Source organism: Scyliorhinus canicula, chromosome 10 (assembly GCF_902713615.1).
Source record: "Scyliorhinus canicula chromosome 10, sScyCan1.1, whole genome shotgun sequence".
Classification (NCBI taxonomy): domain Eukaryota; kingdom Metazoa; phylum Chordata; class Chondrichthyes; order Carcharhiniformes; family Scyliorhinidae; genus Scyliorhinus; species Scyliorhinus canicula.
This window is the reverse complement of record NC_052155.1, coordinates 169,770,315-169,797,783: the sequence shown is the minus strand read 5'-3', so window position 1 is coordinate 169,797,783 and position 27,469 is coordinate 169,770,315. Positions and strand designations below refer to the sequence as shown.

Genomic DNA, 27,469 nt, shown 5'->3' with positions numbered 1-27,469 from the left:
ACATGTTTTGGGCATTCCCGAAGCTTGGAGGATACTGGCAGGGGTTTGTGGATGTCGTATCCACGGTACTAAAAATGAGGATGGTGCCGAGTCCAGAGGTGGTGATTTTTGGAGTATGGAAAGATCCTGGAGTCCAGCGGGCGAGGGAGGCTGACGTCTTGGCCTTTGCCTCCTTGGTAACCCGGAGACGGATATTGCGAGCGTGGAAGGACTCGAAGCCCGCCAAAATCAGGGATATGAATTAGCGACATGGCTGTTTCTCAGATTTGAGAAAATTAAGTTTGCCCTGAGAGGATCAACGTTAGGGTTCGTTCGGAGCTAGTTGTCGACTTCTGCGGAGGAAACTAAACTGTCAGCAGCTTCATTTCAGTAGTGGGAGGAGGGAGTTGGGCAATTTTTTGTTTAGATTAGGTGGGATCAGTGGGAGAGGGAGGGATGTGGTATGCACTGAACTATGTTTTTTGTATTTGTCTCTTTTTATTGTTATAAAACCACAAATGCCTTAATAAAATGTTTTTTTAAAAACAGAAAGCAAGGGTGGAGAAGACCAGGGAGAAGTTTTTTTTGAAAAGATTATTTTTCCAATTTGTGCACAGCACCAAACAAAACAGTTGCCTTAGCAACTAACGGTGACCAGCTCTTAGAAATACATATTAACTGACTGCCATCTTCGGTAGAACCCCTCATGGTGTCCCTGACCTCGTTGAATGTTTTTCAGGCAAAGATAGATAGATTTTTGAATCGTAAAGGAATTGAGGGTTATGTTGAGCATACGGGTAAGTGGAGCCAAGTGCACAAAAAGATCAGCCATGACCTTCTTGAATGGCGGAGAAGGCTCGAGGGGCCAGATGGCCTACTCCTGCCCCTAATTAAGGGGCAATTAGGTGTGGCCCATTCACCTACCCTGTACATCTTTGGGCTGTTACCCACGCAGACACGGGGAGAATGTGCAAACTCCACACGGACAGTGGGCCGGGATCAAACCCGGGTCCTCTGCGACGTGAGGCAGCAGTGCTAACCACTGTGCCACCGTGGCTCCCTTCTGCTCCTAGTTCTTGTATTTTTATAGGAGCTCCCATCAGATCTCCCAGCCGCACTGGGGCGGAGAAGCTGACCTGCATCCCATCAGCACTCGCCTCTGAGCAATCAGTGAGGTGAAGGCCAGGACACCGGCTCCTGCATCTGTCTGCAGCTTCGGCAAGTCTGACGGCCAAAATTTTTTAAAATGTTTTTTATTAAGGTTTTTCTTTTTATACAATGCAAAGATGAACATGAACATACACAAGCTATATACATGGGTTACCACTCACTATATTTATCTGTTACAATTTGTATTTCTCAGCAACTGCCAAGTGTTGGCTAGGTCCCCTGCTCCTGACTTCCCCCTCTGCTTCCCGTTATCTGGCCTGCCTTCTTTGCTCGTTGGGTCTTCAAACCTGTTCCTTTTGGGGTGGTATGGTGCTACGTGTGGTGTTTCGAGTTGGGTATGGTTGGGTTCTCGGCTTCCTTGTTCCCCCCCCCCCCCCCCCAACCCCCCCAGAATTGTGTCTATTGATCTGCCCTCCCTCTGGCTTACTGGCCGTTGGCTATAAACAGGTCTTGGAACGTTTTGTGGAAGCCTTCCGGCCCCCGGATGGTGAATTTGATTTTCACCGTTCCGATATGTCACAGCTTTTGGGTGGTGCTGCTGATAACCAACTGAGCAGGATTCTCTGGCAGGCTATTAGGGAGGCAAAGGCAAGGATGGCGGCCCTCCACCCAACAGAGTTCCTGTGCAGGAGCCGACCTCCGTTGTTATCCATTCGGCCTGCGATTCCTTTATCCATCCCTTTACTCTTTCTGCTGTTGCTGCCCAGTGGTAATATTGAGGGTAGCCCCCCCCCCCCCCCCCCCCCCCGCTCTCCTCCACACGCTATGATTTTTCCACTGAGTTGAAAAATGCCTTTGTAGTAATATCATGGTTGTGTTGTAATTCACCGACTGACCATTAGGAGTCTCATTAGTATACAAGTGATAGTCAGGTGACCTCACAGCTGGGAGAGAGGTTGTTTGTGCATGTTCACACTATTATTTGTCTGTTGTTTTGTATCTATTTGACCTACAGTTAATGTTAATAAATCGTTTATAGCTTTAGCTACATGTGTTCTTGTAATATAAATCAGGCCATCCGACAAGAACATCACAGCTTTGGGGATGTATTTTATTTTCTTTATCAGAGTTACAAAGCCAAAGCACAGAGTGGACAGGGGCAAACCCCTAATCCAGCTGCTTGCCTGCTCCAAAAACCAATTCAAATTGAATCTGTCATGGTCCCCACAAGAGAGACATACCAGATCCAGGCATTACACCTGACCTCACACTCATCTCAGCCAAATGGCCTTGGGAATGTATATTGGTATGGATCTGAACAGGAAGAGGAACCTGGGCAGTACATTCATCTTGATCGTCTGCACCCTCCCTGCCAGGGAGAGCGAGTGTGTCCCACCTTTTGCAGGTCCTTTTAACTTCCTCAACCAGGCTAGTTAGTTCTACTTGTGGATCCGTGTCGATTCATGCGCAATGCAGATCCCCAGGTAGCGAGATTTGTTTCCGGCATGTTTCCTCCAGCTCTGCCCCCCCCCCCCCCCCCCCAAACTCCCTTGCGACCTCATCAGGAAGACCTCACTTTTGATCAGATTGAGTTTGTAGCCTGAGAAGGTTCCAATCTCTTTCAGGAGTGTCATGATTCGCTCCATGCTGCTTTGTGAGTCTGCGACATAGAGTCACAGGCCATCTGCATAGAGCGACGCCCTGTACTCTCTGCCTCTTCTTCGGATCCCTTTCCAGTTCCTTGCCGCTCTTAGTGCGATTGCTAGGGCAAACAGTAGCGGGGACAGCGGGCATCCCTGCCTTGTGCCTCTGTGCAGCTGGAAATACTTAGAGCTGGTGGTATTCATCCAGACGTTCGCCATGGGTGCTGTACAGGAGTTTCACCCAGGTGATGAACCCCGTTCCAAGCCCAAATTGCTCCCGTACCTCTGTATGAGATACCTGCATTCGACTCTGTCAAAGGCCTTTACTGCGTTCAGGGAGATGATCGCCTCCTGGTGTTCCCTCCCCTGGGTGGGGTTTTTCTCGTGTTCAGCAGGTGCCGGATGTTCGGTGTTAGCTGGCTACCCTTGACGATGTCCATCTGGTGTTAGAGAGATAGATAGAGAAATACAGCACAGAACAGGCCCTTCGGCCCACGATGTTGCGCCGAACTTTTGTCCTAGGTTAATCATAGAATTTTGGACAATTTGTCATGGCCAATCCACCCAACCTGCACATCTTTGGACTGTGGGAGGAAACCGGAGTACCCGGAGGAAACCCACGCAGTCACTGGGAGGATGTGCAGACTCCACACAGACAGTGACCCAAGTCGAAATCGAACTTGGGACCCTGGAGCTGTGAAGCAATTGTGCTATCCACAATGCTACCGTGCTGCTCTTAAGAAGTTAACCTACACTCCCTTATTCTACCCTAATCCAAGTACCTATCCAATAGCCGTTTGAAGGTCCATAAATTTTCCGACTCAACTACTACCACAGGCAGTGCATTCCATGCCCCCACTACTCTCTGGGTAAAGAACCTACCTCTGACATCCCCTCTATATCTTCCACCATTTATCTTAAATTTATGTCCCCTTGTAATGGTGTGTTCCACCCGGGGAAAAAGTCTCTGACTATCTACTCTATCTATTCCCCTGATCATCTTATAAACCTCTATCAAGTCGCCCCTCATCCTTCTCCGTTCCAATGAGAAAAGGCCCAGCACCCTCAATCTTTCCTCGTATGACCTACTCTCCATTCCAGGCAACATCCTGGTAAATCTCCTCTGCACCTTTTCCAAAGCTTCCACATCCTTCCTAAAATGAGGTGACCAGAACTGCACACAGTACTCCAAATGTGGCCTGACCAAGGTTTTGTACAGCTGCATCATCACCTCACGGCTCTTTAAATTCAATCCCTCTGCTAATGAACGCTAGCACACCATAGGCCTTCTTCACAGCTCTATCCACTTGAGTGGCAACTTTCAAAGAACAATGAACATAGACCCCAAGATCTCTCTGCTCCTCCACATTGCCAAGAACCCTACCATTAACCCTGTATTCCGCATTCAGATTTGTCCTTCCAAAATGGACAACCTCACACTTGTCAGGGTTAAACTCCATCTGCCACTTCTCAGCCCAGCTCTGCATTCTATCTATGTCTCTTTGAAGCCGACAACAGCCCTCCTCACTATCCACAACTCCACCAATCTTCGTATCATCTGCAAATTTACTGACCCACCCTTCAACTCCCTCATCCAAGTCGTTAATGAAAATCACAAACAGCAGAGGACCCAGAACTGATCCCTGCGGTACGCCACTGATAACTGGGCTCCAGGCTGAATATTTGCCATCCACCACAACTCTCTGTCTTCTATCGGTTAGCCAGTTTGTTATCCAACTGGCCAAATTTCCCACTATCCCATGCCTCCTTACTTTCTGCATAAGCCTACCATGGGGAACCTTATCAAATGCCTTACTAAAATCCATGTACACTACATCCACTGCTTTACCTTCATCCACATGCTTGGTCACCTCCTCAAAGAATTCAATAAGACTTGTAAGGCAAGACCTACCCCTCACAAATCCGTGCTGACTATCCCTAATCAAGCAATGCCTTTCCAGATGCTCAGAAATCCTATCCCTCAGTACCCTTTCCATTACTTTGCCTACCACCGAAGTAAGACTAACTGGCCTGTAATTCCCAGGGTTATCCCTATTCCCTTTTTTGAACAGGGGCACGACATTCGCCACTCTCCAATCCTCTGGTACCACCCCTGTTGACAGCGAGGACGAAAAGATCATTGCCAACGGCTCTGCAATTTCATTTCTTGCTTCCCATAGAATCCTTGGATATATCCCGTCAGGCCCGGGGGACTTGTCTATCCTCAAGTTTTTCAAAACGCGCAACACATCTTCCTTCCTGACAAGTATCTCCTCAAGCTTATCAGTCTGCTTCACGCTGTCCTCTCCAACAATATGGCCCCTCTCATTTGTAAATACTGAAGAAAAATACTTGTTCAAGACCTCTCCTATCTCTTCAGACTCAATACACAATCTCCCGCTACTGTCCTTAATCGGACCTACTCTCACTCTAGTCATTCTCATATTTCTCACGTATGTGTAAAAGGCCTTGGGGTTTTCCTTGATCCTACCCGCCAAAGATTTTTCATGCCCTCTCTTAGCTCTCCTAATCCCTTTCTTCAGTTCCCTCCTGGCTATCTTGTATCCCTCCAGCGCCCTGTCTGAACCTTGTTTCTTCAGCCTTACATAAGTCTCCTTCTTCCTCTTAACAAGACATTCAACCTCTCTTGTCAACCATGGTTCCCTCACTCGACCATCTCTTCCCTGCCTGACAGGGACATACATATCAAAGACACGCAGTACCTGATCCCTGAACAAGTTCCACATTTCACTTGTGTCCTTCCCTGACAGCCTATGTTCCCAACTTCTGCACTTCAATTCTTGTCTGACAGCATTGTATTTACCCTTCCCCCAATTATAAACCTTGCCCTGTTGCTCGCACCTATCCCTCTCCATTACTAAAGTGAAAGTCACAGAATTGTGGTCACTACCTCCAAAATGCTCCCCCACTAACAAATCTATCACCTGCCCTGGTTTATTACCAAGTACTAAATCCAATATGGCCTCCCCTCTGGTCGGACAATCTACATACTGTGTTAGAAAAGCTTCCTGGACACACTGCACAAACACTGCCCCATCCAAACTATTTGATCTAAAGAGTTTCCACTCAATGTTTGGGAAGTTGAAGTCGCCCATGACTACTACCCTGTGACTTCTGCACCTTTCCAGAATCTGTTTCCCAATCTGTTCCTCCACATCTCTGCTGCTATTGGGGGGCCTATAGAACACTCCCAACAAGGTGACTGCTCCTTTCCTATTTCTAACTTCAACCCATATTACCTCAGTAGGCAGATCCCCCTCGAACTGTCTTTCTGCAGCTGTTATACTATCTCTAATTAACAATGCCACCCCCCCACCTCTTTTACCATCCTCCCTAATCTTGTTGAAACATCTATAACCAGGGACCTCCAACAACCATTTCTGCCCCTCTTCTATCCAAGTTTCCGTGATGGCCACCACATCGTAGTCCCAAGTACCGATCCATGCATTAAGTTCACCCACCTTATTCCTGATGCTTCTTGCATTAAAGTATACACACTTCAACCCATCTCCTTGCCTGCAAGTACTCTCCTTTGTCATTGTTACCTTCCCCACTGCATCACTACGTGCTTTGGCGTCCTGACTATCGTCTACCTTAGTTGCTGGACTACAGATCCGGTTCCCATTCCCCTGCCAAATTAGTTTAAACCCTCCCGAAGAGTACTAGAAAACCTCCCCCCCCAGGATATTGGTGCCCCTCTGGTTCAGATGCAACCCGTCCTGCTTGTACAGGTCCCACCTTCCCCAGAATGCGCTCCAATTATCCAAATACCTGAAGCCCTCCCTCCTACACCATTCCTGCAGCCACGTGTTCAACTGCACTCTCTCCCTATTCCTAGCCTCGCTATCACGTGGCGCCGGCAACAAACCAGAGATGACAACTCTGTCTGCCCTGGCCCTTAACTTCCAGCCTAACTCCCTAAACTTGTTTATTACCTCCACACCCTTTTTCCTACCTACATCGTTGGTACCAATGTGCACCACGACTTCTGGCTGCTCACCCTCCCCCTTCAGGATCCTGAAGACACGATCAGAGACATCCCTGGCCCTGGCACCCGGGAGGCAACATACCTTTCGGGAGTCTCGCTCGCGACCACAGAATCTCCTATCTATTCCCCTAACCATTGAATCTCCTATTACTATTGCTTTTCTATGCTCCCCCCTTCCCTTCTGAGCCCCAGAGCCAGACTCAGTGCCAGAGACCTGGCCGCTGGGGCCTTCCCCCGGTAGGTCATCCCCCCCCAACAGCATCCAAAACGGTATACTTGTTTTGAAGGGGAATGGCCACGAGGGATCCCTGCACTGTCTGCCTGTTAGTTTTCTTTCCCCTGACTGTAACCCAGCTACTCTTGTCCAGTACCTTTGGTGTGGCTACCTCCCTGTAACTCTTCTCTATGACCCCCTCTGCCTCCCGGATGATCCGAAGTTCATCCAGCTCCAGCTCCAGTACCTTAACACGGTCTCTGAGGAGCTGGAGTTGGGTGCACTTCCCGCAGGTATAGTCAGCGGGGACACCAGTGGTATCCCTCACCACCCACATCCTACAGGAGGAGCATGCAACTGCCCTAGCCTCCATCCCCTCTTACTTTACAGAATTAGCTGCCCTGTGGACCAACTGGACCTCCGCCCTCCGGCTCTGCTCCCAGTCAGCTGTACTCTAAACTCCTGGTTCCCTTCACGCTCTTTGATAAATATAGGAAATTAAATGAAAGGAGTACCTTACTCCCTCCTCACCTAACTCCCTCAGTCACCAAACTCTCACTGTAGCACTCAAATGCCACAAGCTCAGCACTCCCTCAGTCACCAAACTCTCACTGTAGCACTCAAATGCCACAAGCTCAGCACTCCCTCAGTCACCAAACTCTCACTGTAGCACTCAAATGCCACAAGCTCAGCACTCAGTGCAAACAAAGTCTGCACTGTATCTAGCCCCTATTTATACTGTGACTCTAGCTTCTAAAAACTGGCCTAATGCAATTAACTAATTAACAAGCTCCAGCTGCAAGTAAGTCCAAGTAGAACCTTGTTTAAAGCTGATTCAAAATTCACCTTCTTATAGACCAAACAGCAACTTTTAAGTTAATTAACTAAATAAAAGAAATACTAGACTTTAAATAACCCTTATACTCCCTCAGTCACCAAACTCTCACTGTAGCACTCAAATGCCACAAGCTCAGCACTCAGTGTTCTGCCACCACTTCTGGTACGCAGTTGTCCAGTCACCTGGCTAGGATTGTGGCCAGTATTTTCACGTCCACTTTTAGTAGCAAAAAGGGTCTGTCATGTCCTTTTTTGGGTATATGGCCTTTTTGGATATCAGCGAGATTGAGGTTTGTGCTAGCGTGGGCGGCAAAATGTCTCTCGCCGCCGAGTCTCTGAACATCTCCCACAGGTTCGGGGCCAGTGCTGCCACAAATTCTTTGTAGAAGTCTGCCGGGAATCTGTCTGGTTCCAGCACCTAGCCCGTTTGCATGGAGTTGAGACTTCTCCCAGTTCTAGTGATGCTTCCAGCTCCTGCTTCCTATCCTCCCCCATAACTGGTATGTCCAGTTCATTTGAGGAACTGTTTCATCCCCAAGTCCCCTGTGGGGGGGGGGGGGGGGGGGGGGGGGGCTTGGAGGTGGACAGCCCCCGGTAGAAGGTCTTGAACGCTCATTGACCTTTTTCTGACTCCGCTACTAGTTTGCCTCTTTTGTTTCTGACCTGAGTTATTTCCCTCGTGGCAGCCTACTTTCAAAGCTGGTGAGCCGTTGGGTGGATGTTATGACCAATGGCAGTCCTTTCTTTCCAAACAACAATGCGAGCTAGCCATTGATGCACAGATCTGTCATTGGAGCGAACGCTTTTAAACAAAAAGATTGGGGCTGGTTTAGCACAGGGCTAAATCGCTGGCTTTGAAAACAGACCAAGGCAGGTCAGCAGCATGGTTCAATTCCCGTACCAGCCACCCCGAACAGGTGCCGGAATGTGGTGACTTGGGGCTTTTCACAGTAACTTCATTTGAAGCCTACTTGTGGTGATAAGCAATTTTCTTTTCATTTCACTTCATTTCATTTCATGTGCAGAAGGATACGCAACATGTTAATAAATGCAGAATTCTTATGAAATTCTTCCAGAGATGGACAGTAACCCTGCAAATCCGATTTTGTAAACTTTTCTCAAAAGCTCACGTGGGCTCTTGTATTATAGTCATAACAAGTAAACACAGACAACAGGAAGGTAAGATAATTATTGTGTCCAGGCAAAATCCAGCTTTTCACATTTACTAGCACAAAGTCAGATTGACTATGGGTGCTGGTCTTGTCTGTAAGCCTAATTCATGTTAGAAATGACTATAAAATCTCTCTCTTTGAAATATGTATGCAGATGTTGGCAGCAATGTGATCTTATTGCCTTGAATTGGCTGAGTAACTAGAGAATAGAATTAACTAGTGTTGAGCCATCAGTCTGGATCAGATTATGTAAGTAACTCCATACTGAGTTGCAAATCCCTGGCACTGTGTGCATCTTTGTAAGATAGTGACCCAAGTGCGCAGTATCTGTGTACTTGATCACTTTCCCAACATTCAAGGATAAAGCTTGTCTGTACAGTCTACAAAACCACTCACGTGCACGTAGCAGACTTCGTATTGAATCATTGAACCCATCGGGCCTGCGTTGGCCCTTGAAAGATTTGTCCTATTAGTCCCACTACCTGAAAGTCCTTTCTCAGAAATCCTGCAGTAACGACTTCCATTAAAACAAATTGAATGTGATGAAATATACATTTGAGGACGAAATGGAGATTTCCAAGAGTATTTATGATGAATTTATGTTGTCTATTTCTTGGGCCAGTGTTGAAAAGGTTGCATGGATTTGAACTGCCATATGTGAGTCTATGGAGCTTGCAGGACGAGAACTGCAGAATAATGATCAGGAAAAGGTGAGTGAAGCATATTTTCGTTGACTGAAATTTTTTAAAGCGCCTGTTCCTTTTCGACATTTTTCTGTTGTACTGATCTTTCTCTGTGAGAAGGCAAAAAAGATGCTTGCTTGAAGTGAGGCCATTAGTCACTCAAGGACCGTGCGAAAAGCAAGTCGCTGTAATAATAGAGGGAGCATGTAATGGAATGTGACGCACTTGCTGTGCCTATGTAGAGTCAACCTCTTTCTTTTGTTGTTTACCCTGTGTAGTTTTCTCCCATGAATGACTTTTATTAGCAATGAATGAGGAAACATTGGTGCTATTGTTATTTGACTTTCATGGTCCACATAAGTAATAATGACATAGGTAGGACTAGGAAATAGGTTGAATTTGGAGAGTATGCGCAGCTAGGGACTAAATTGAAAAGCAGAACCTTGAGGCAGTAATCTCTGAGCCACAAACAGATTGGAGTTAAATGCGCGGCTCAAAGTTTGGTGTCAGAAAAATGGGTTTCGATCATGGAGCACTGACACCAAGACCGGGGCAAGCGGGAGCTCTACTGTTGGGACGGTCTTCACTTGGACCAGTGTTCTGGTCATATGACTAGGACAGTAGAGAGAGCTTTAAACTAAATTGTGGGGGAGAGGAAGATGTGATCAATTAAAGAGGGAAGAAAAGGAAAGAGAGCAAGCTAGCAATAAGGTGTTATGGACAGGAGGAGGTTAATTTAAACAGCGCTAATTTCGCCTCATACCACCCATCTGTAAACAGAAAGATGTTTTATATTGTTTCCCCCTTTATAAGCAGTGGCGTATTTCCTAACCCCTTGGTTTTGGTGTGTTCCAATTTCTATGATTAACCCCAGAGCAAATTCTAGATAGGATGAACTCAAAACATTGGAGGAGGGTTGCAATGTCGCCTCCTTTGCATTTATACAATAAAAAATCGATAGAGAAGAGAAAGATTCACAGTGCAGGGACCACGGAGAAAATAAATATTGTTCCGTGTGGGATGCAGAGTCGAAGTCCAACAAGATGTTCTTTCACTGAGGTCAGTGGGGTGAAAACCGATGGTGTATAATTCAGTTTTTCATTGGCATTGACTTTGCACGATGGGATATGCATGCAGAGATGAATCAGTCTTGATAGAGTTTCCAGCAGAGGTAGTTTAGATTGGGCCAGGTGTCCAAACTGGGCCAGAGCCAGAGTGATGATTCTCCAAAAACATCACTGTCATTTTGACGAGTTTGGCAGGGTGATTCCGCCAGGTGTTTGGATGCGATCAAGACTGGTTTTCACCAACACCCATGTCATTTTCTTCTGCAGCGGGAAAGTAGAAGTCGCCGGCAAGCCCGGCTCCTCTAAGATCGGTTCTCCCGAGATCGGGCGCCTTTTTCTTTTTTTTAAATAATTTTTATTGGAATTTTTTTTATTTTTTTTATTTTAATAAATTTAGATAAGCCAATTCATTTTTCCAATTAAGGGGCAATTTAACATGGTCAATCCACCTAGCCTGCACAGTTTTGGGTTGTGGGGGCGAAACCCACGCAAACACGGGGAGAATGTGCAAACTCCACACAGACAGTGACCCAGAGCCGGGATCGAACCTGGGACCTCGGCGCCGTGAGGCAGCAGTGCTACTCACTGTGCCACCGTGCTGCCCATTATTGGAATTTTTTACAGAAAATATAAAACATAATGACAAACAATGAAATGCAACAAAATAACCCATAATAACTGTAACACCCCCAGACCGTACCGACGCATGTATCACATCCCCCCCAACCCCAATGAACAACAAAAGAACTTAAAAATAAATTAAAATTAAATAAACAAACATAGTTATCGTTCCCCCCCCCCCCCCCCCCCCCCCCCCCGGGTTGCTGCTACTACTGTCCCCGTACCCTATCGTTGAGCCAGAAAGCCGAGGAAAGGTTGCCACCGCCTAAAGAACCCTCTCAGGGCGAATTTGACCTTCTCTAGCTTAATGAAACCCGCCACGTCATTGATCCAGGTCTCCACGCTTGGGGGCCTCGCATCCTTCCATTGTAGCAAGATCCTTCGCCGGGCTACTAGGGACGCAAAGGCCAGCACACCGGCCTCTTTCGCCTCCTGCACTCCTGGCTCCACCCCAACCCCAAAAATCACATGTCCCCATCCTGGCTTGACCCTGGATCCCACCACCCTCGACACCGTCCTCGCCACCCTCTTCCAGAATTCTTCCAGTGCCGGGCATGCCCAGAACACATGGGCATGGTTCGCTGGACCCCCGAGCACCTGACACACCTGTCTTCACCCCCAAAGAACCTACTCATCCTCGTCCCAGTCATGTGGGCCCTATGCAGCACCATGAATTGGATGAGGCTAAGCCGCGCACACGAGGAGGAAGAATTAACCCTCTCCAGGGCATCAGCCCATGTCCCGTCTTCGATCTGTTCCCCCAGTTCCCCCTCCCACTTAGCTTTCAGCTCCTCTACTGACGCCTCCTCCGCCTCCTGCATAACCTTGTAGATATCAGATATCTTCCCCTCTCCGACCCAGACCCCCGACAGCACCCTGTCACTCACCCCCCCTCGCGGGAAGCGAAGGGAATCCCTCCACCTGCCGTCTAGCAAATGCCTTTACCTGCAGATACCTGAACATGTTTCCTGGGGGGAGCCCAAATTTCTCCTCCAACTCCCCCAGGCTCGCAAACCTCCCATCAATAAACAGGTCCCTCAGCTGTCTGATGCCCGCTCTGTGCCAACCCTGAAATCCCCCATCAATGTTCCCCGGGACGAACCTATGGTTCCCCCTTAACGGAGCCTCCATCGAGCCCCCCACTTCTCCCCTATGTCGCCTCCACTGTCCCCAAATCTTGAGGGTAGCCGCCACCACCGGACTCGTGGTATACCTCGTAGGAGGGAGCGGCCACGGCGCCGTTACCAGGGCCCCCAGGCTTGTATCTCCACAGGACGCCCTCTCCATCCGTTTCCATGCTGCCCCCTTCCCCTCCATTACCCACTTGCGCACCATCGACACATTGGCCGCCCAATAATACCCCGAGAGATTGGGTAACGCCAGCCCCCCCCCCCCCCCCAAATCTCTACCCCGCTCCAAGAAGACCCTCTTCACCCTCGGGGTCCCATGCGCCCAAACAAAGCTCATGATGCTGCTGGTCACCCTTCTAAAAAAGGCCCTAGGGATAAAGATGGGCAAACACTGAAAAAGGAACAAGAACCTCGGGAGCACCATCATTTTGACGCCAATGATAGCGGCACCATGTCCCACCTTTTAAATTCCTCCTCCATCTGCTCCACCAGCCTGGTAAAATTTAAGCTTATGGAGAATCCCCCAACTCCTGGCCACCTGCACCCCCAGGTATCTGAAACTCTTCACTGCCCTCTTAAATGGGAGTCTCCCAATTCCCCCCCCATCTGATCACCCGGGTGTACTACAAATACCTCGCTCTTGCCTAAATTTAACTTATAGCCCGAGAAGCCCCCAAATTCCGCTAACAGCTCCATCACCCCCGGCGTGCCCCCTTCTGGATCCGCCACATACAACAGCAGGTCGTCCGTATACAGCGATACACGATGTTCCTCCCCACCCCGCACCAGACCCCTCCATCTCCCTGACTCCCTCAACGCCATAACCAAAGCTTCAATCGCCAGTGCAAAGAGCAAGGGGGACAGGAGACACCCCTGCCTGGTCCCACGGTAGAGCCTAAAGTACTCTGATCTCCTTTCATTGGTAACTACTCTTGCCATCGGAGCCGCGTAGAGCAGCCTCACCCATTTGATGAATCCCTCCCCGAATCGCTCCAGCACCTCCCACAGGTACCCCCACTCAACTCTATCAAACGCTTTCTCTGCATCCAACGTCACCACTATCTCCGCCTCCCCTTCCACTGCCGGCATCATAATAACATTTAGCAGTCTCCGCACATTCGTGTTGAGCTGCCGTCCCTTGACAAATCCTGTCTGATCCTCGTGTATCACCCCTGGCACACAGTCCTCTATCCTGGTGGCCAGGATCTTCGCCAGCAACTTAGCGTCAACATTGAGGAGCGAGATAGGCCTGTATGATCCACACTGCAAGGGGTCCTTATCCCGCTTCAGGATCAGAGAGATCAGTGCCCGCGACATCGTCGGGGGAAAAGCCCCCCCCTCCCATGCCTCATTGAAAGCTTGCACCAACAGGGGGCCCACCAGATCTGCATACGTTTTATAAAATTCCACCGGGAACCCGTCCGGCCCCAGCGCCTTACCTGACTGCATTTGTCCAATCCCCCTGACTAGCTCCTCTAACTCTATCGGCGCCCCCAGCCCCTCTACCAGCTCCTCTTGAACCCTTGGGAAACATAGCCTGTTCATGAAGCTCTCCATCCCCCCTCTCCCCATCCGGTTCCGACCGGTACAGTTCCTCGTAGAAGTCCCTAAAGACCCCATTTACTTCTGTCCCCTTCTGCACTACATTCCCACCCCTAGCCGTCACTCCACCAATTTCCTTAGCCGCATCTCGCCTACGGAGCTGATGCGCCAACATCCTGCTCGCCTTCTCCCCATACTCATATACCGTGCCCTGCGCCCTCTTCCACTCTGTCTCCGCCTTTCTGGTGGTCAACAAGTCAAATTTGGCCTGCAAACTACGCCGTTCCCCCAGCAACCCCTCCTCCGGTGCCTCCGCGTATCTCCTGTCTACATCCAGGAGCTCCCCCACCAGTCTCTCCCTCTCCTTCCTCTCCCTCCTTTCCCTATGGGCCCGGATGGAGATCAGCTCCCCCGGATCACTGCTTTCAGAGCCTCCCAGACCATCCCCACCCGGACCTCCCCCGTGTCGTTGGTATCAAGATACCCCTCAATACTTCCCCGGACCCTCCTACACACCTCCTCATCAGCCAGCATCCCCACATCCAGGCGCCAGAGCGGGCGCTGGTCCAACGCCTCCCCCATCTCCAGATCAACCCAATGCGGAGCATGGTCTGAAATCGCTATGGCCGAATACTCGGCATCCTGCACCTTCGGGATCAATCCCCTGCTCAGGATGAAAAAACCTATTCGGGAATAGACCCCATGGATATGGGAGAAAAAGGAATACTCCCGCGCTCTCAGCCTCCCAAACCTCCAGGGATCCACCCCTCCCATCTGGTCCATAAACCCCCTTAGCACTTTGGCCGCCGCCGGTCTCCTACTGTCCTTGAACTGGACCGGTCCAGTGGGGGATCCAGCACTGTGTTAAAGTCTCCCCCATGATCAGGCCCCCTGCCTCCGGGTCCGGAATGCGGCCCAACAAGCGCCTCATGAAGCCGGCATCATCCCAATTCGGGGCATATACATTAACCAGCACCACCTTCTCTCCCTGCAGCCTACCCTTCACCATAATATATCTGCCCTCCTTGTCCGACACCACCTCAGCCGCCTTGAACGCCACCCTCTTCCCCACCAGAATCGCCCCCCCCCCCCGGTTCTTCGCGTCCAATCCTGAGTGAAAAACCTGCCCCACCCACCCCTCCCTCAGACGAACCTGGTCCGCCACCTACAAGTGGGTCTCCTGGAGCATAGCCACGTCCGCCTTCAGATGAGAAAATACCCTAGTTCTCTTAACCGGCCCATTCAGCCCCCTCACGTTCCAGGTAATCAGCCGGATCAGAGGGCAACCTGCCCCTCTCCCCCGCCGGCTAGCCATAGCTTATCGACTGCTCGCCCCAGGCCAGCTCGCCCCGCCTGACCCGTTCCCCATGGCGATAACGCCTCTCCTCTACCCCCCCCCCCCCCCCCCCCCCCCCGGCCCCACACCAGCTCCTTCCTGGCCATTCCAGCAGCAACCTGGTATTCCCCCCCCCCAGGCTAGGACCCCTCCTAGCCGCGACGCACCCTCCATGGTACTTCCGTGATTCAGCTGACTTCTGCTGACCCGGCAGCTCCCGCCAAAACCCATCCCATCACGGCATGGGGTCATCCCCCTCTTGCCACACCTTGCTTCAGCGCAGGAAAGAAAACCAGTAGAGGCCACGCCCCACCTCCAGCTCCGCCCCACAGCGCGGGAAACCAGAGGAAAGCCCGCGCTTTCACACTGCCACACCCCACCCTTCTGACGCAGCTCCCCAAAATCCAGTTTCACCCCAACCCCCAGCCATGTACAGAAGAGAACATATAAAGCACATACCCCCAACGTTCCCCACATACCCCACACCCATACCCAACAGACAAACCCAGCCGGAAACAGAGCAAAAAGAAAACCAGCATAAAAAAAACACGTGTCAAAATCGAAGAACAGCAACAGCGAAAACAACAACGGCCATAGTGTGTCCCCAGACCCTAGTTCGAGTCCAACTTCTCCGCCTGTACAAAGGCCCACGCCTCCTCCGGGGACTCGAAGTAGTGGTGCCGGTCCTTATATGTCACCCACAGACGCGCAGGCTGCAGCATTCCAAATCTGACCTGCTTGGCATGCAGCACCGCCTTCGTCCGGTTGAACCCGGCCCGCCGCTTTGCCCCCTCCGCACTCCAGGCCTGGTAGATTTGCACTACCGAATTCTCCCACTTGCTGCTCCTCTCCTTGGTCCATCGCAGCACACACTCCCGGTCACTAAATCGATGGATCCGCACCAGCACCGCCCACGGGGGTTCATTTGCCTTAGGCCTCCTGGCCAGCACTCTGTGAGCTCCCTCAAGCTCCAGGGGCAAATGGAAGGATCCCGCTCCCATCAACGAGCTCAACATCGTGGTCACGTACGACGGGAGATCCGACCCCTCCAGCCCCTCCGCCAGGCCCAGGATCCTCACATTCTTTCGCCTCGTGCGAACGTCCAGCTCCTCCAAGCGGTCTTGCCGCTTTTTGTGAAGTGCCTCGTGCAACTCCACTTTCCCCACGAGAACCACGGCCTCCTCCTCCCGCTCAGCGTTCCTGCTGCTGCAACTCCCGAATGGACACCACCTGGGCCCCAAGCAGCTTGTTGGTAGTCGCATTCAGGGAGTCCAGCAACTCAGCCTTCAGCTCCGCAAAACAGTGCAGAAGAGAGGCCTGCTGCTCCTGCGTCCACTTCCACCAGTCCTCGGGTGTTCCGCCGGTCGCCATTTTGTCCTTCTTCCCCCGCTTTTCTTGGGGAGCTGCTGCAGCTTTTTCCTTTGCCCCACTCCGGGTGAGCACCATAAATTATGGGGAATGCTCCTCTAGACACCGTCCCCCACTGGGATTCGTCTGGACAGCGCCGTTTGGGGCCCTCAAATCGGCCCAAAAGTCCTTAAGTAGCGGGAGCTGCGGTGCGGCTTAGCTCCGCATAGCCGCAACCGGAAGTTTCCAAAGCCGATTTTCTGACCGCTCCACTCCTAGGCTAGGCCTTCCACCGGTGGAGAATCTGAGAAGGAGTGTTCCCACACGGGGAAAAGTCCAAACAGCACCACTACGAGCCCTTAAAAGAGCCCTAAAGTCCGAAAATAGCGGGAGCCACTGAACGTGCGGCTTAGCTCCGCATCACCGCTACCGGAAATCCGTCCCCGCTTCTTCCATGGCCTTGGTGAGATCTTTTCACAGTTCTTCCCTCTGCTGCTAGAATTCAGCTTTCGTAAAGGCCCTCAAGTCAGCTTGAGGCCTCTAAGCTGGCCCTTCCCCCGCCTGCATGCTTGCAGAGGCTTTTGTCTGCTGCTGCTTCAGCCCAATCTTGCACCGTTTCTGAGGGTCTGATAACCAAGAAACATACTATTCCTGGGGGAAAGTACTCCTCGAACATTCACCTACGCCTTTTCATCGAAATTCCAACCCGCGCCGCCCAAAAAAGAGCTCTTTTCTGTAACCTTGGGCAGGAGCTGCCTCTGTGTGATCACTCCATGGTGCACACCGGAAGTCCCCGGGCGCCATTTTCAAATGGCTGTTCAATGATTTGGAAATGGGGAGACCATAAGACAAAACTAGGTGGGAAAGTGAGTTGTGAGGAGGATGCCAAGAGGCTTCAAGGGGATTTGGACAGGCTACACGAGTGGGCAGGAACATGGCAGATGGAATATAATGTGGAACAAATGTGAAGTTATCCACTTTGGATAGTGAAACAAAAAAAGCAGAGTATTTCTTAAATGGAGAGGGGTTGGGAAGTGTTGATGTTCAAAGGGACCAAAATGTCCTTGTTCATAAGTCACTGAAGGCTTGCATGCAGATGCAGGAAACAATTGCAACGGCAAATGGTATGTTGGCATTTATTGCTGTTTTGAATACTGGAGTAAAGCAGTCTATATAAAGCCTTGGCACAACCGCACCTGGTGTATAGTTTAGTTTTAGCCTCCTTACCCAAGGAAGGATGTATTTGCCAGAGTGCAATAACGATTGACCAGACTGATTCCTGGGATGGCAGGATTGTTCTAGGAGAGACTGAAGAGAATGGACTAAACACTCTTTAAGAATGACAGGTGATCGCATTGAAGCATACAGAATTTTTATAACACTCAGCAGGGTAAATGCAGGAAGGATGTTTCCTCTGGCTGGGGTTGCATAGGACCAGGGGGCAGTCTCCAAATAAGAGGAGGGCTGTTTAGAACTGAGGATGGGAAACGTCTTCATTCAAAGGGTGGTGAATCGTTGGAATTCTCTACCCCAGAGGGCTGTTGAGGCTCAATAATTTAGTATATCCAACACAGACAGAGATTTCTATATATTAAAGATATTTGGGGTTAGTGTGGGGAAAATGATGTGAGGTAAATCTAGTTGAATAGCAGAGCAGGCTCGAGGAGTAGGGTGACCTGCTCCTATTTTCTATGTTCCCAAGGACTTTGTCTCATAGCCCGTGATGACTATTACAGACTTCATTGTATGTGACTTTGTTTTCTTTCATTTTTCCCTTTCAAATGTGTGTTTGTTGCACTTGCTGATTTGGGGGAACTTCTAAACCTAGTCTAGCAGGGTAAGGAGTGGAAAAAATGACAATTGATATTGTTGACTGTTTTCAAGGTTTTGCTAATTATTTAAAGGGCGGCATGTGACGCAGTGGTTAGCACTGGGACTGCGGCGCTGAGAACCCAGGTTCGAATCCCGGCCGAGGGTCACTGTCTGTGTGGAGTTTGCACATTCTCCCCATGTCTGCGTGGGTTTCACCCCCACAACCCAAAGGTGTGCAGGTTAGGTGGATTGACCATGCTAAATTGTCCCCTTAATTGGAAAAAAAAATTATTGGGTACTCAAATTTTTTTAAAAAAAGATAAATTATTTAAATCTTGTTATTGTTTAATTCAAAACCTATTTAAGAAAATCATGATGTGAAACTTCCTGCTTCAAAAATGTTTCAAGTCTGTCACCCCTAGATGGCATTGGTATGTCATGTCATTCGTGGAGCCATCTTTGACTAGTTAAGTCAAATTGAATATGGTGCAGCTTTGCTGACTAAATTGAGTGCAAGACCTTTATCTATATTCTGTATGCATTGAAGTTATTTATAGATTAAATTGGGCTAAAATCATTCGTACTGAAAAATATTAAAGAGAGACGGGATTTGCAGAGCAGGTTTCGTGATTTCAGGATGCCCCCCGAGTCCTTTGCAGACAATGAAGTACCTTCCTTGAAGTGTAGTCCCTCCTGTAAAACACAGCATCCAACTTGCACACAGCAAGAGCACACAAACCACGACAATATTGATGAATGTTTGTTTTGTTGGCTGCGCGCAGTGCCACAACAACGTTGACGTAAACCCGAGAGAGAACATGGACTCGGCTTATTTGTTTTGTACATTTTATGTATTGTTTAGCTATATAAACAAAAAGCCTTTGTGGAGTTTGGGGGGTAAGAGTTTGGGAGTAGGAGAAACACTGCCTTCTGTTTTAGGTTTTACACATTTAGACTCCCTTTTCTGGTGAAGCGGAGAGAATCTCCACTGCTTTTTATATAGTGAAAGTACATGTTTATGATTTCACTATAAGTAGACTTCCTCTTCACCCTTCCAGACACCTTTTTTTTTTCATTTGTCAAGTTTACGTGGTGAAACAACATAAAATCGTTGCGCAGGTTAAGTGGATTGGCCATGGTAAAATTGTCCCGTGGTGCTCAAAAGGTTAGGTGGGGTTCCGGGTTTGTGGGGCACTTGGCCTGGGTGGGGTCCTCTGTCAGAGGGTCGGTGCAGACTCAATGGGCTGCATGGCCTCCTTCTGCACTGTGGGGATTCTATGATTCTAATTACGACACCGAGGAGGAAACTGGTCAGAGCACTGCACCTGTGCTAGCTTTGTGAAAGAATTTTCCATCTAGACTCATTCTGCTGTCATCCTGCCAACCCCCCCCCCCCCCCCCCCCTCCCCCTCATGAAAAGTAAATTTCTTTCCATTTTCTCCCTTTTTAACAACCTGAAATGGATGTGTCCCAACACTGTACATTCTGTTTGGATCAAGTATGAGACAAATTTGCTGACCTGGCAAATGTTATTTTATTGAAGGAACATCCTGGTTCAAAGCCACAGGTTAACACCTGAGCAGTTCAAATTTCATTCAAGAAAGCAGAAGGAAGGATTTGACCAGGTTTTGACTGAACTGAGGGAAGTTGCATCTTTTGAAAGGAGCCAAAACTATAGCAACTTGCGTCTGTACAGTGTGTTTTGTCACAGGAAAGCAGCCAAGGCACTTCACAGAAATGTAAACAAAAGATTGACACTGAGCCAAGGAGTGAATGGCCAGTCTGGTCAAAAGAGGGCATGAAAAAAGATAGAGATGGTCAAGCTAACAGGCAGAGAGATTTAGGGGGGAAATGACAGAATATATGGCCGAGCCCTAGACTGAAGAAGGGGGTCTTCAATAGTTGGGTTCGGAGTGGGGGGGGAGCAAGATGGGATGGGAATCTGGATAGACAAGAAGCTGGAGTGGGAGGAATGTTTAGTTCCAGGAGGGTTATAGGGTTGGAGAAGCCGACAGAGATGGTGAGTGTTGAGCCCGTGGAGGAATTTGAGCACAGCATTTAAAAGGAAGCTTAGTTTATATAAGTCAATGAGCAAAGGGGTGATGGTGGAACACTATTTGGGTGCAAGTTAGGATACAGTCAACTGAGTTTTGAATGTTAAAATGAGATTAGAGGATGAGAAACCAAGCAAGAGGCATTGGAATTGCTGCAGCTGGAAATTAGGGTTTCTGAAGCCGTTGGGCTGAGACAGAATCCGAGACTGGCAAATGTTAAGAGGTTTAAGTGCGCAGTATTTATGGGGAGGAGATGAGAGCAGAAGATCCGCTTGGGTTGCCACGGTTGCAAACTATTGGTTTCAGCTGGAGACTGAGACTGGGGAGGGGGCTGGAATAAGAAGCGAGAATGCAGAGCTAGTGACTGGATCAGTTCACCGTAATTCAGAAAAACATTTGTAGCAGAAGTTGTTTTAACCTTGTTAGAGGAAAAAAGAACTTGGCCTTTAGTGTAGAGACTGTCGGTAAACAAATAACTCAGGCCACAGTGCATGAGAACAGAATTTTTACTGGAGGGAATGTTTTCATTGTTTAAAAAAAAAAGAATTTGTATAGGATTCTTGTTTTCACAAATGATACTGTAATAAGCTTGGATGCAAGGAGAAAATGTTCCAGCTGAAAAGACAATTTGTAAGACTTATTTGAGCAAGAAGGATTAAGGTCCCTTTGGAAGTAATAATGAGGTGAGGCAGTGGAAACTAAAAGATGAAGTCTAAAAGTAGATGAACGATTGGGATTCACGTACACAAATCTTCAAAGACCCAGGACAAGTGGATAAGGCCGTCGGGAACATATAATTAAAAACGCAAGAGGGGCGCAGTGGGTTAGCACTGTGGCCTCCTGGCACCGAGGTCCCAGGTTGATCCCGGCCCTGAGTCATTGTCCTTTGTGGAGTTTGCACATTCTCCCCATGTTTGCGTGGGTTTCGCCCCCACAACCCAAAAAGATGTGCAAGCTAGGTGGATTGGCCACGCTAAATTGCCCCTTAAGTGAAAAAAAAATGAATTGGGTACTCTAAATTTAAAAATAAAACGCAAGGAAGCTAGGGTAAATCATTGGTTAGGCCTCGGCTAGAGTACTATGTCCAATTCTATGAACTGGACTTCTGGGAGGATGTCAAGGGCTTGGAAAATGTGCAGGGAGATTTTTCAGAATGGTACCAGTAATGGGGTCTTCAGTTATCTGGAGAAATTGAAGAAGTTGGGATTGTTTTTCTTTGAGCAGATAAAAGATTTAATAGAGGTGCTCAAAATGATGAGGGGTTTTAATAGGGTAAATTGGGGAGAAACTACTTTCTTGGCTGAACACATATTTGCAGCAAATTGTTACCTTTCAAAAGGGAATTGGGTAAATATTAGGAAAGGAGAAATTGACATGGTGATGGGAAGGAGCAGGGGGATGGGACTAAGTGGTCAGCTCTTCAAAGCATTGGCACAGACACAATGGGCCAAACTATCTCGTTTGTGCTTGCGTGGCTCATAAAAATGACTGACTTTACAATCGGGCTTGAGAAATGGAGAAAAGCTTCTCAAAAACCAAAGATTTGGCTAAATCGGATTAACTTTGAAGGAATTAAGAAGGATTGGTTGGAAGAAATTATGCTGTCAAACCTATAAATCTTCAGTGGAATCCATTTTGTTGAAGTAACCAATTGAAAAACAATAACGTACCTTGATGGCAAATTGAGCATTTCTGGACTGATGCAACACCAGTCTGAGTGGTTAGCACCAGTTTTACAAGTAGGCAGCCAATGTGAGGCAATAATTAGTGGCGAGAATGTTGACCGGGAGGATTGTGGAAAGTAACAAAGCCAACAAAGTTACATGGAAGGGAATATTCTATATTTGGTTCTTAATCCTTGATGTTTTTTGTATTGCACTCGGTAACTCTGAGCCCATTTCCCAGAAAAACCACAGACTCAAAGCTCCACTTGTGACTTCAGCTACCCAAAATTTGGGTTGCTTTTAGCAAGTTCTGTAGTTCTAGTCAGGTACACACACACTACTGACTTTTGTTGTACACACATGAACTTCCTCTACTTTGGCTGATGGAGGAGTAAATATGTCACTAGACTGTTTCTAATCTGGTGCCCTGAATATACCCTTCACACAGGAGTTGTACACCCCAGCTACTTACATTGCTTCAAGCTGACAAGGGGGATAAGAACAAAGCGCACTGCCGCATGCAAATGTGATAAGAGAGAAGAGATGAGGCTTCTACTTCTGACACAATGCTTCACCAGACATTGAGTAATACAGTGGGTGCGATTTAACGGAAATAAAACAGAGTCCTGTTTCGGGTGCATTTAGCCGGGTGTTTCCCAGCACTGGCAGTGCCAAGAACGGTCCCGCTATTAACTGGGACTCTTCTTCATTCCTTCCCACCACCCCCCCACCTATAAGGAAGTCATTGAGCCCACAGATCCCCTAGGCCTCATCGCCAGTGTGGGCAAAATACCACCCATGCACCTTGGCATTGCCAGCCTGGCACCGGCAGTGCTACCTGGGCACCCTGGTAGTGTCGGGGTAGTACCTGGGTGGCACTGCCTGGGTGCCCAGGTGGCATCAGCTGTGGTAGGGCACCTTCCTTCCCAGAGGCTGCCCACCCAGGGACCTCTGATAGCCTGGGAGGGGACCCCTTCCAGAAGTTCCGTTCTGCTTGGTTCACGATGGTAGAGACCAGTGCTAAATGGTGTTCACTCAGGGTCTCCAGACACGGGTTAGATCTGCACCTTGGCTAACACCGGCAAGAGCATCTTCAAGTGAACGTGCCAGCACACTTGAATATGCAAATTTAGGCGCAGGATCTAGATCGCGACGCCACGTGAGATCCCATTAGCTCTCGCGAGGAATGACGAGCCGGTAAATCTCACAAGAAGCCGCTCGCAAGAATTACCGGCTGGGTTGCGTCCTGAGTATGGCGCAGCCATTTAGATTACGCCCAGTTATTTGCCGATTTATCATCTGAAACTTCACCTCTTTGAGGTTTCTCCTGCGCTTTCTGCAAAGGATTTCTAAGTAAGTTTGAAGTTCCAGCTGGATACTTCGCAGAACCTGACTTCCAGCAAGATTTCTTTTCAAAGTTCCAGGAACACCAGAACTGATACAGCTGTATCTTGGCATTCTTTAATCTAAAACATCAGCAAAGCATGCCACTGGCAGAACGTAATCAACTGAATTTCTCATCTTATCCAAAAACCTGTTCCCTGGAGCTTTATTCCGAGCATGTAAAACTTTGAATTCAATGATCATGATCACTCTCTGAAACAAAGATGTCGTAGTACTCTTAAAATACTTTGCAGATATCTGTGTGTGCTCCCAATGCTACAATTAACACAATGATTAGTTAACTCCTGTACTGGTGCTTTAGCATAGTGGCTGGAAATGGGCAGAAAAATACTGCATTCTGTTGAGGCTTATGTACTTTCTTTGAGAGAGGGGAAAAAGTTTCCACTACTCAGAATCATAGAGGCCCTACAGTGCAGAAGGAAGCCATTCGGTCCATTGAGTCTGCACCGACTCTCCTAAAGAGCACCCTAACCTAGGCCCACTCCCCTGCCCTATCCCTGTAAACCATCTCCCCTATGGACACCTAAAGGGAAATTTAGCACGGCCAATTCACCTAACATGTACATCTTTGTACTGTGGGAGGAAACCATAGCACTTGGAGGAAACCCACGCAGACACGAGGAGAATGTGTAAAGTCCACTCAGTCACCCAAGATCGAAAGCGTCCCTGGTGCTGCAGATAGCAGTGCTAGCCACTGTGCTACTGTGCTGAACAAATCTTGTGGGTCCAAATCTTCCAGTCTGTGATTGCCACAGTATCAGAGACCGGACGTGCCATGTGATAGACCTGACACACTGACCTATGTGAGAGTTATCTGGGGAGTTTCATCGTCCAAAGGGCAGTCCCCCCTTCTCCCTGGGACCCTTCGCGGATGTCGCTAAAGTTGGAGACTTGGGACATTTTCTGATGTACTAGTTACTAGGGCAGCATTAGACTGATTTAAAACCTAGTCTAATTCTTGGGGAAACTAACAGACTGAACCCCCCCCCCCAAATCACTCTCACCGAACCCCCCCCCCCCGTCCTGACTTGACTATCTACCCTTCCTGATACAACCCGACTAATGCCCAACCCGACTACCACCCTACCCATTGACTCATTTGTCCACTCCCCTACCCTATCATTTATTTGCTCATCCATTCACGAACATTCAAACTGGACCTTTTTAAAATGACCATATCTTAGCTAGTGCCATAACAAGGAGACATGTTATGCTTTTCCCGGACTGTCATTTCGACAGCGCTCCACGTTTCTAGGAAAGCCAAGCTCCAGGAGGAAATGTGGAGCACCACTCGGTTAGAGGAGTGATGAGACCATTAATGGATTTGAACCAAATTTTGTAACATAGGTCAGAGTTCACAGAGAGGATGGATAGCTAGAACTCTGTCCAACTTGGTTTGCAAGCTGCAGGATCTTTAGCTGGTGCAAGTTGGGAAGCCAGACAGGCGAGCATTGGAATGGTTGCATTTTAAGCTGAGACCAACGTGGATGAGGGTTTCAACAGCAAAGGGATTGGAGATGGGATTGGGAATGCTATTTGTCCATGTAGTGTTAAGTAAGCAAAAGATTAAAGTTGAAAATAAACTCCAGATTCTGTCCATGACTGTCAACTGTATATTAAAAAATAAAAAATGGTAATGGGCAACTTTCTTAAACCTGGGAATATATTGTGTCCTTAACAAAACAACATTTCTGTGAACTGAACAGTTGGCAAGGTGAGTATTTGAGAAGGTGCAGTATTATGATTGGACCACACCCATTGCTCCAGTCCGAAAAGCAAATGGAAACATAATCATTTGCGATTACTATAATTTGTAACTTTTCCTTAGGTCAATTTTCACATTCCTTTCTCTTCTCCAATATCAAATCTGTGGTTATTTCCTTAGTCAATAGGAGGATTGAAATTTTCTGAAGGAAACTGTCTTGGACTTCTCGGAGACTGTTGTTGGGCAAACACATCATTCCATCATTTGTATTTTCATGGTTTTTAATGTAAAATATTTTTCATGAGATAATTGAGGAATGAAATGCGCCCCCCCCCCCCCCCCCCCCCCCCCTTACAAACCTGGTCTGTTCCAGGCCCAAACTGCCAAAATGTAATTTTGTCAGCGTGCTTCATCTCTTTTCGATCAGGTTCCGATAATGCCTCTGGGACCCAAATGAAGTATGAACTGGCGGTCTGGACAGGAGAACAATGGTCACACAACCCAGAGATCCAAGCTTCTGGGAATTGAGCTGGGGCCAAGGTGATTGGCCCACAGCAACCTTAATGATGGATCATCCACTCAGTACCTCTGGCTGAAATTGACTGTAAGCACTACAGCCTTGTCTATTGCACCTACGTGCTGAGTTCTGCTATCTTTAAGGATTGAGATATTCATGTAGGCTCCTCTGTTTCAAAGGCTTTATATAATGTTTTTCACAACCACAGAATGTCTCAAAACACTTTGACTACCCTTCAAAATGCTTCATGGGCTCTTCTGGGATTTTCACAGTAAATTCATTGCAGTGTTAATGTAAGCCTACTTGTGACACTAATAAAGATTATTGCTGCTGTTAATTCAATAACAGGATTGCCACACAAAAAACTAACTGGTTCACTAATCAGGGAAGAAAGCCTTTGTCCTTATTTGGATTGCCCTATGTGTAACTCCAAACCCATAGCTATTGTCTCTTTTAATTGCTCTTCAAAATGGCCTAGCAAACCACTTGGGTGTAACAAATGGTTGAGGGGATTGACCTTGGGGGGGGGGGGGGGGGGGAAGAGGAGGAGAGAATGCATAAACTAGGTCTTTTCCTAGAGTTTAGAAGAACAAGCGATGAGCTCCTTGAACCATATAAAATTCTTAAGGGGTTTGACAGGGTAGATGCTGGGAGGATATATCCCCTGACTAGGCAATCTTGAACTTGGGACTACAGTCTCAAAATAAGAGTCGGCCATGTTGACATGAGAAATTTCTTCACTCGTAGGGTTGTGAATCTTTGGGATTCTTTGCCCTACAGGGCAGTTGCCGAGTACATCCAAGGCAGAAATTTATAAGTTTTTCTATACCAAGGGACTTGAGGGTTTTGGGAATAGTGAGGGGAGTTGGAGTTGAGCTATGAGTTTAATGGATGATTGACCAGTGTTGAATGGCTTACTTTGGCTCCTATTTTGTATATTAAATTTGAGTTTATACCTACAGTGTTAATCATGTTGAGAGTTATTTCTGAAGCCAGAAAACCTTTGGGTGTATTCTCAAAATTACAAAGGATTGCACCTGGAATTTCCACTGAGCTTTTCTGGCAGGTGCTTGGCAGATCCTCTGGCTGAATGACAACTTGAGTGTGGCTGTTGACCTAATTCCTTGTTGTTTCACCAGTCTCCTATTAGAGAAACTCTGCAGAAAATCCAGGTGACAGTATCCAGTGACCACCAGAGTTAATTGTAAGACCTCAATCCCTGTTCTGCTTTTCTCCATCTCCTGCCTGTCCTTCTGGCACTTAAAGGTTTGGGGAGGGGAGGGGGAAATTGAGAGAAACAGTTTAAAATGCCATGAGTATGTAATGACCAAACAGCAGTCTAATAGACACCATGTTGCAGCATAGCTTCTGAAGGTTGGGCAACCCAAGTTTCATTGATATTTGTCTGTCTCATTTGCTGGTTTGTCTTGTTTGCGTTCTGTGGCTGTAGAGTTCGTACAAGGGTCTTTTCGCACTGTGCTTCATTGAACACTAAGTTCAAAATCGGAAAGTCAAATTCCCTTAGGGCCCATTTGAGATAAAAGATTTTATTTTATTTTGTAATTTAAGAGTACCCAGTTCTTTGCCAATTAAGGGGCTGGTTTAGCACAGGGCTAAATCGCT

At 48.1% G+C, this 27,469-nt stretch overlaps 1 protein-coding gene across 4 annotated transcripts in view; it reads left to right on the top strand.

Annotated features, from left to right (window-relative positions):
• Positions 1 to 27,469, top strand: part of LOC119972768 (sorting nexin-31-like) — a 149,741-nt gene that overhangs the window by 59,302 nt on the left and 62,970 nt on the right. For all 4 annotated transcript variants that reach the window (XM_038810113.1, XM_038810109.1, XM_038810112.1 and 1 more), the window contains one exon: positions 9,587 to 9,674. In XM_038810113.1, coding sequence (XP_038666041.1) covers positions 9,587 to 9,674 — 88 coding nt within the window. The remainder of the gene's footprint in view (positions 1 to 9,586; positions 9,675 to 27,469) is intronic.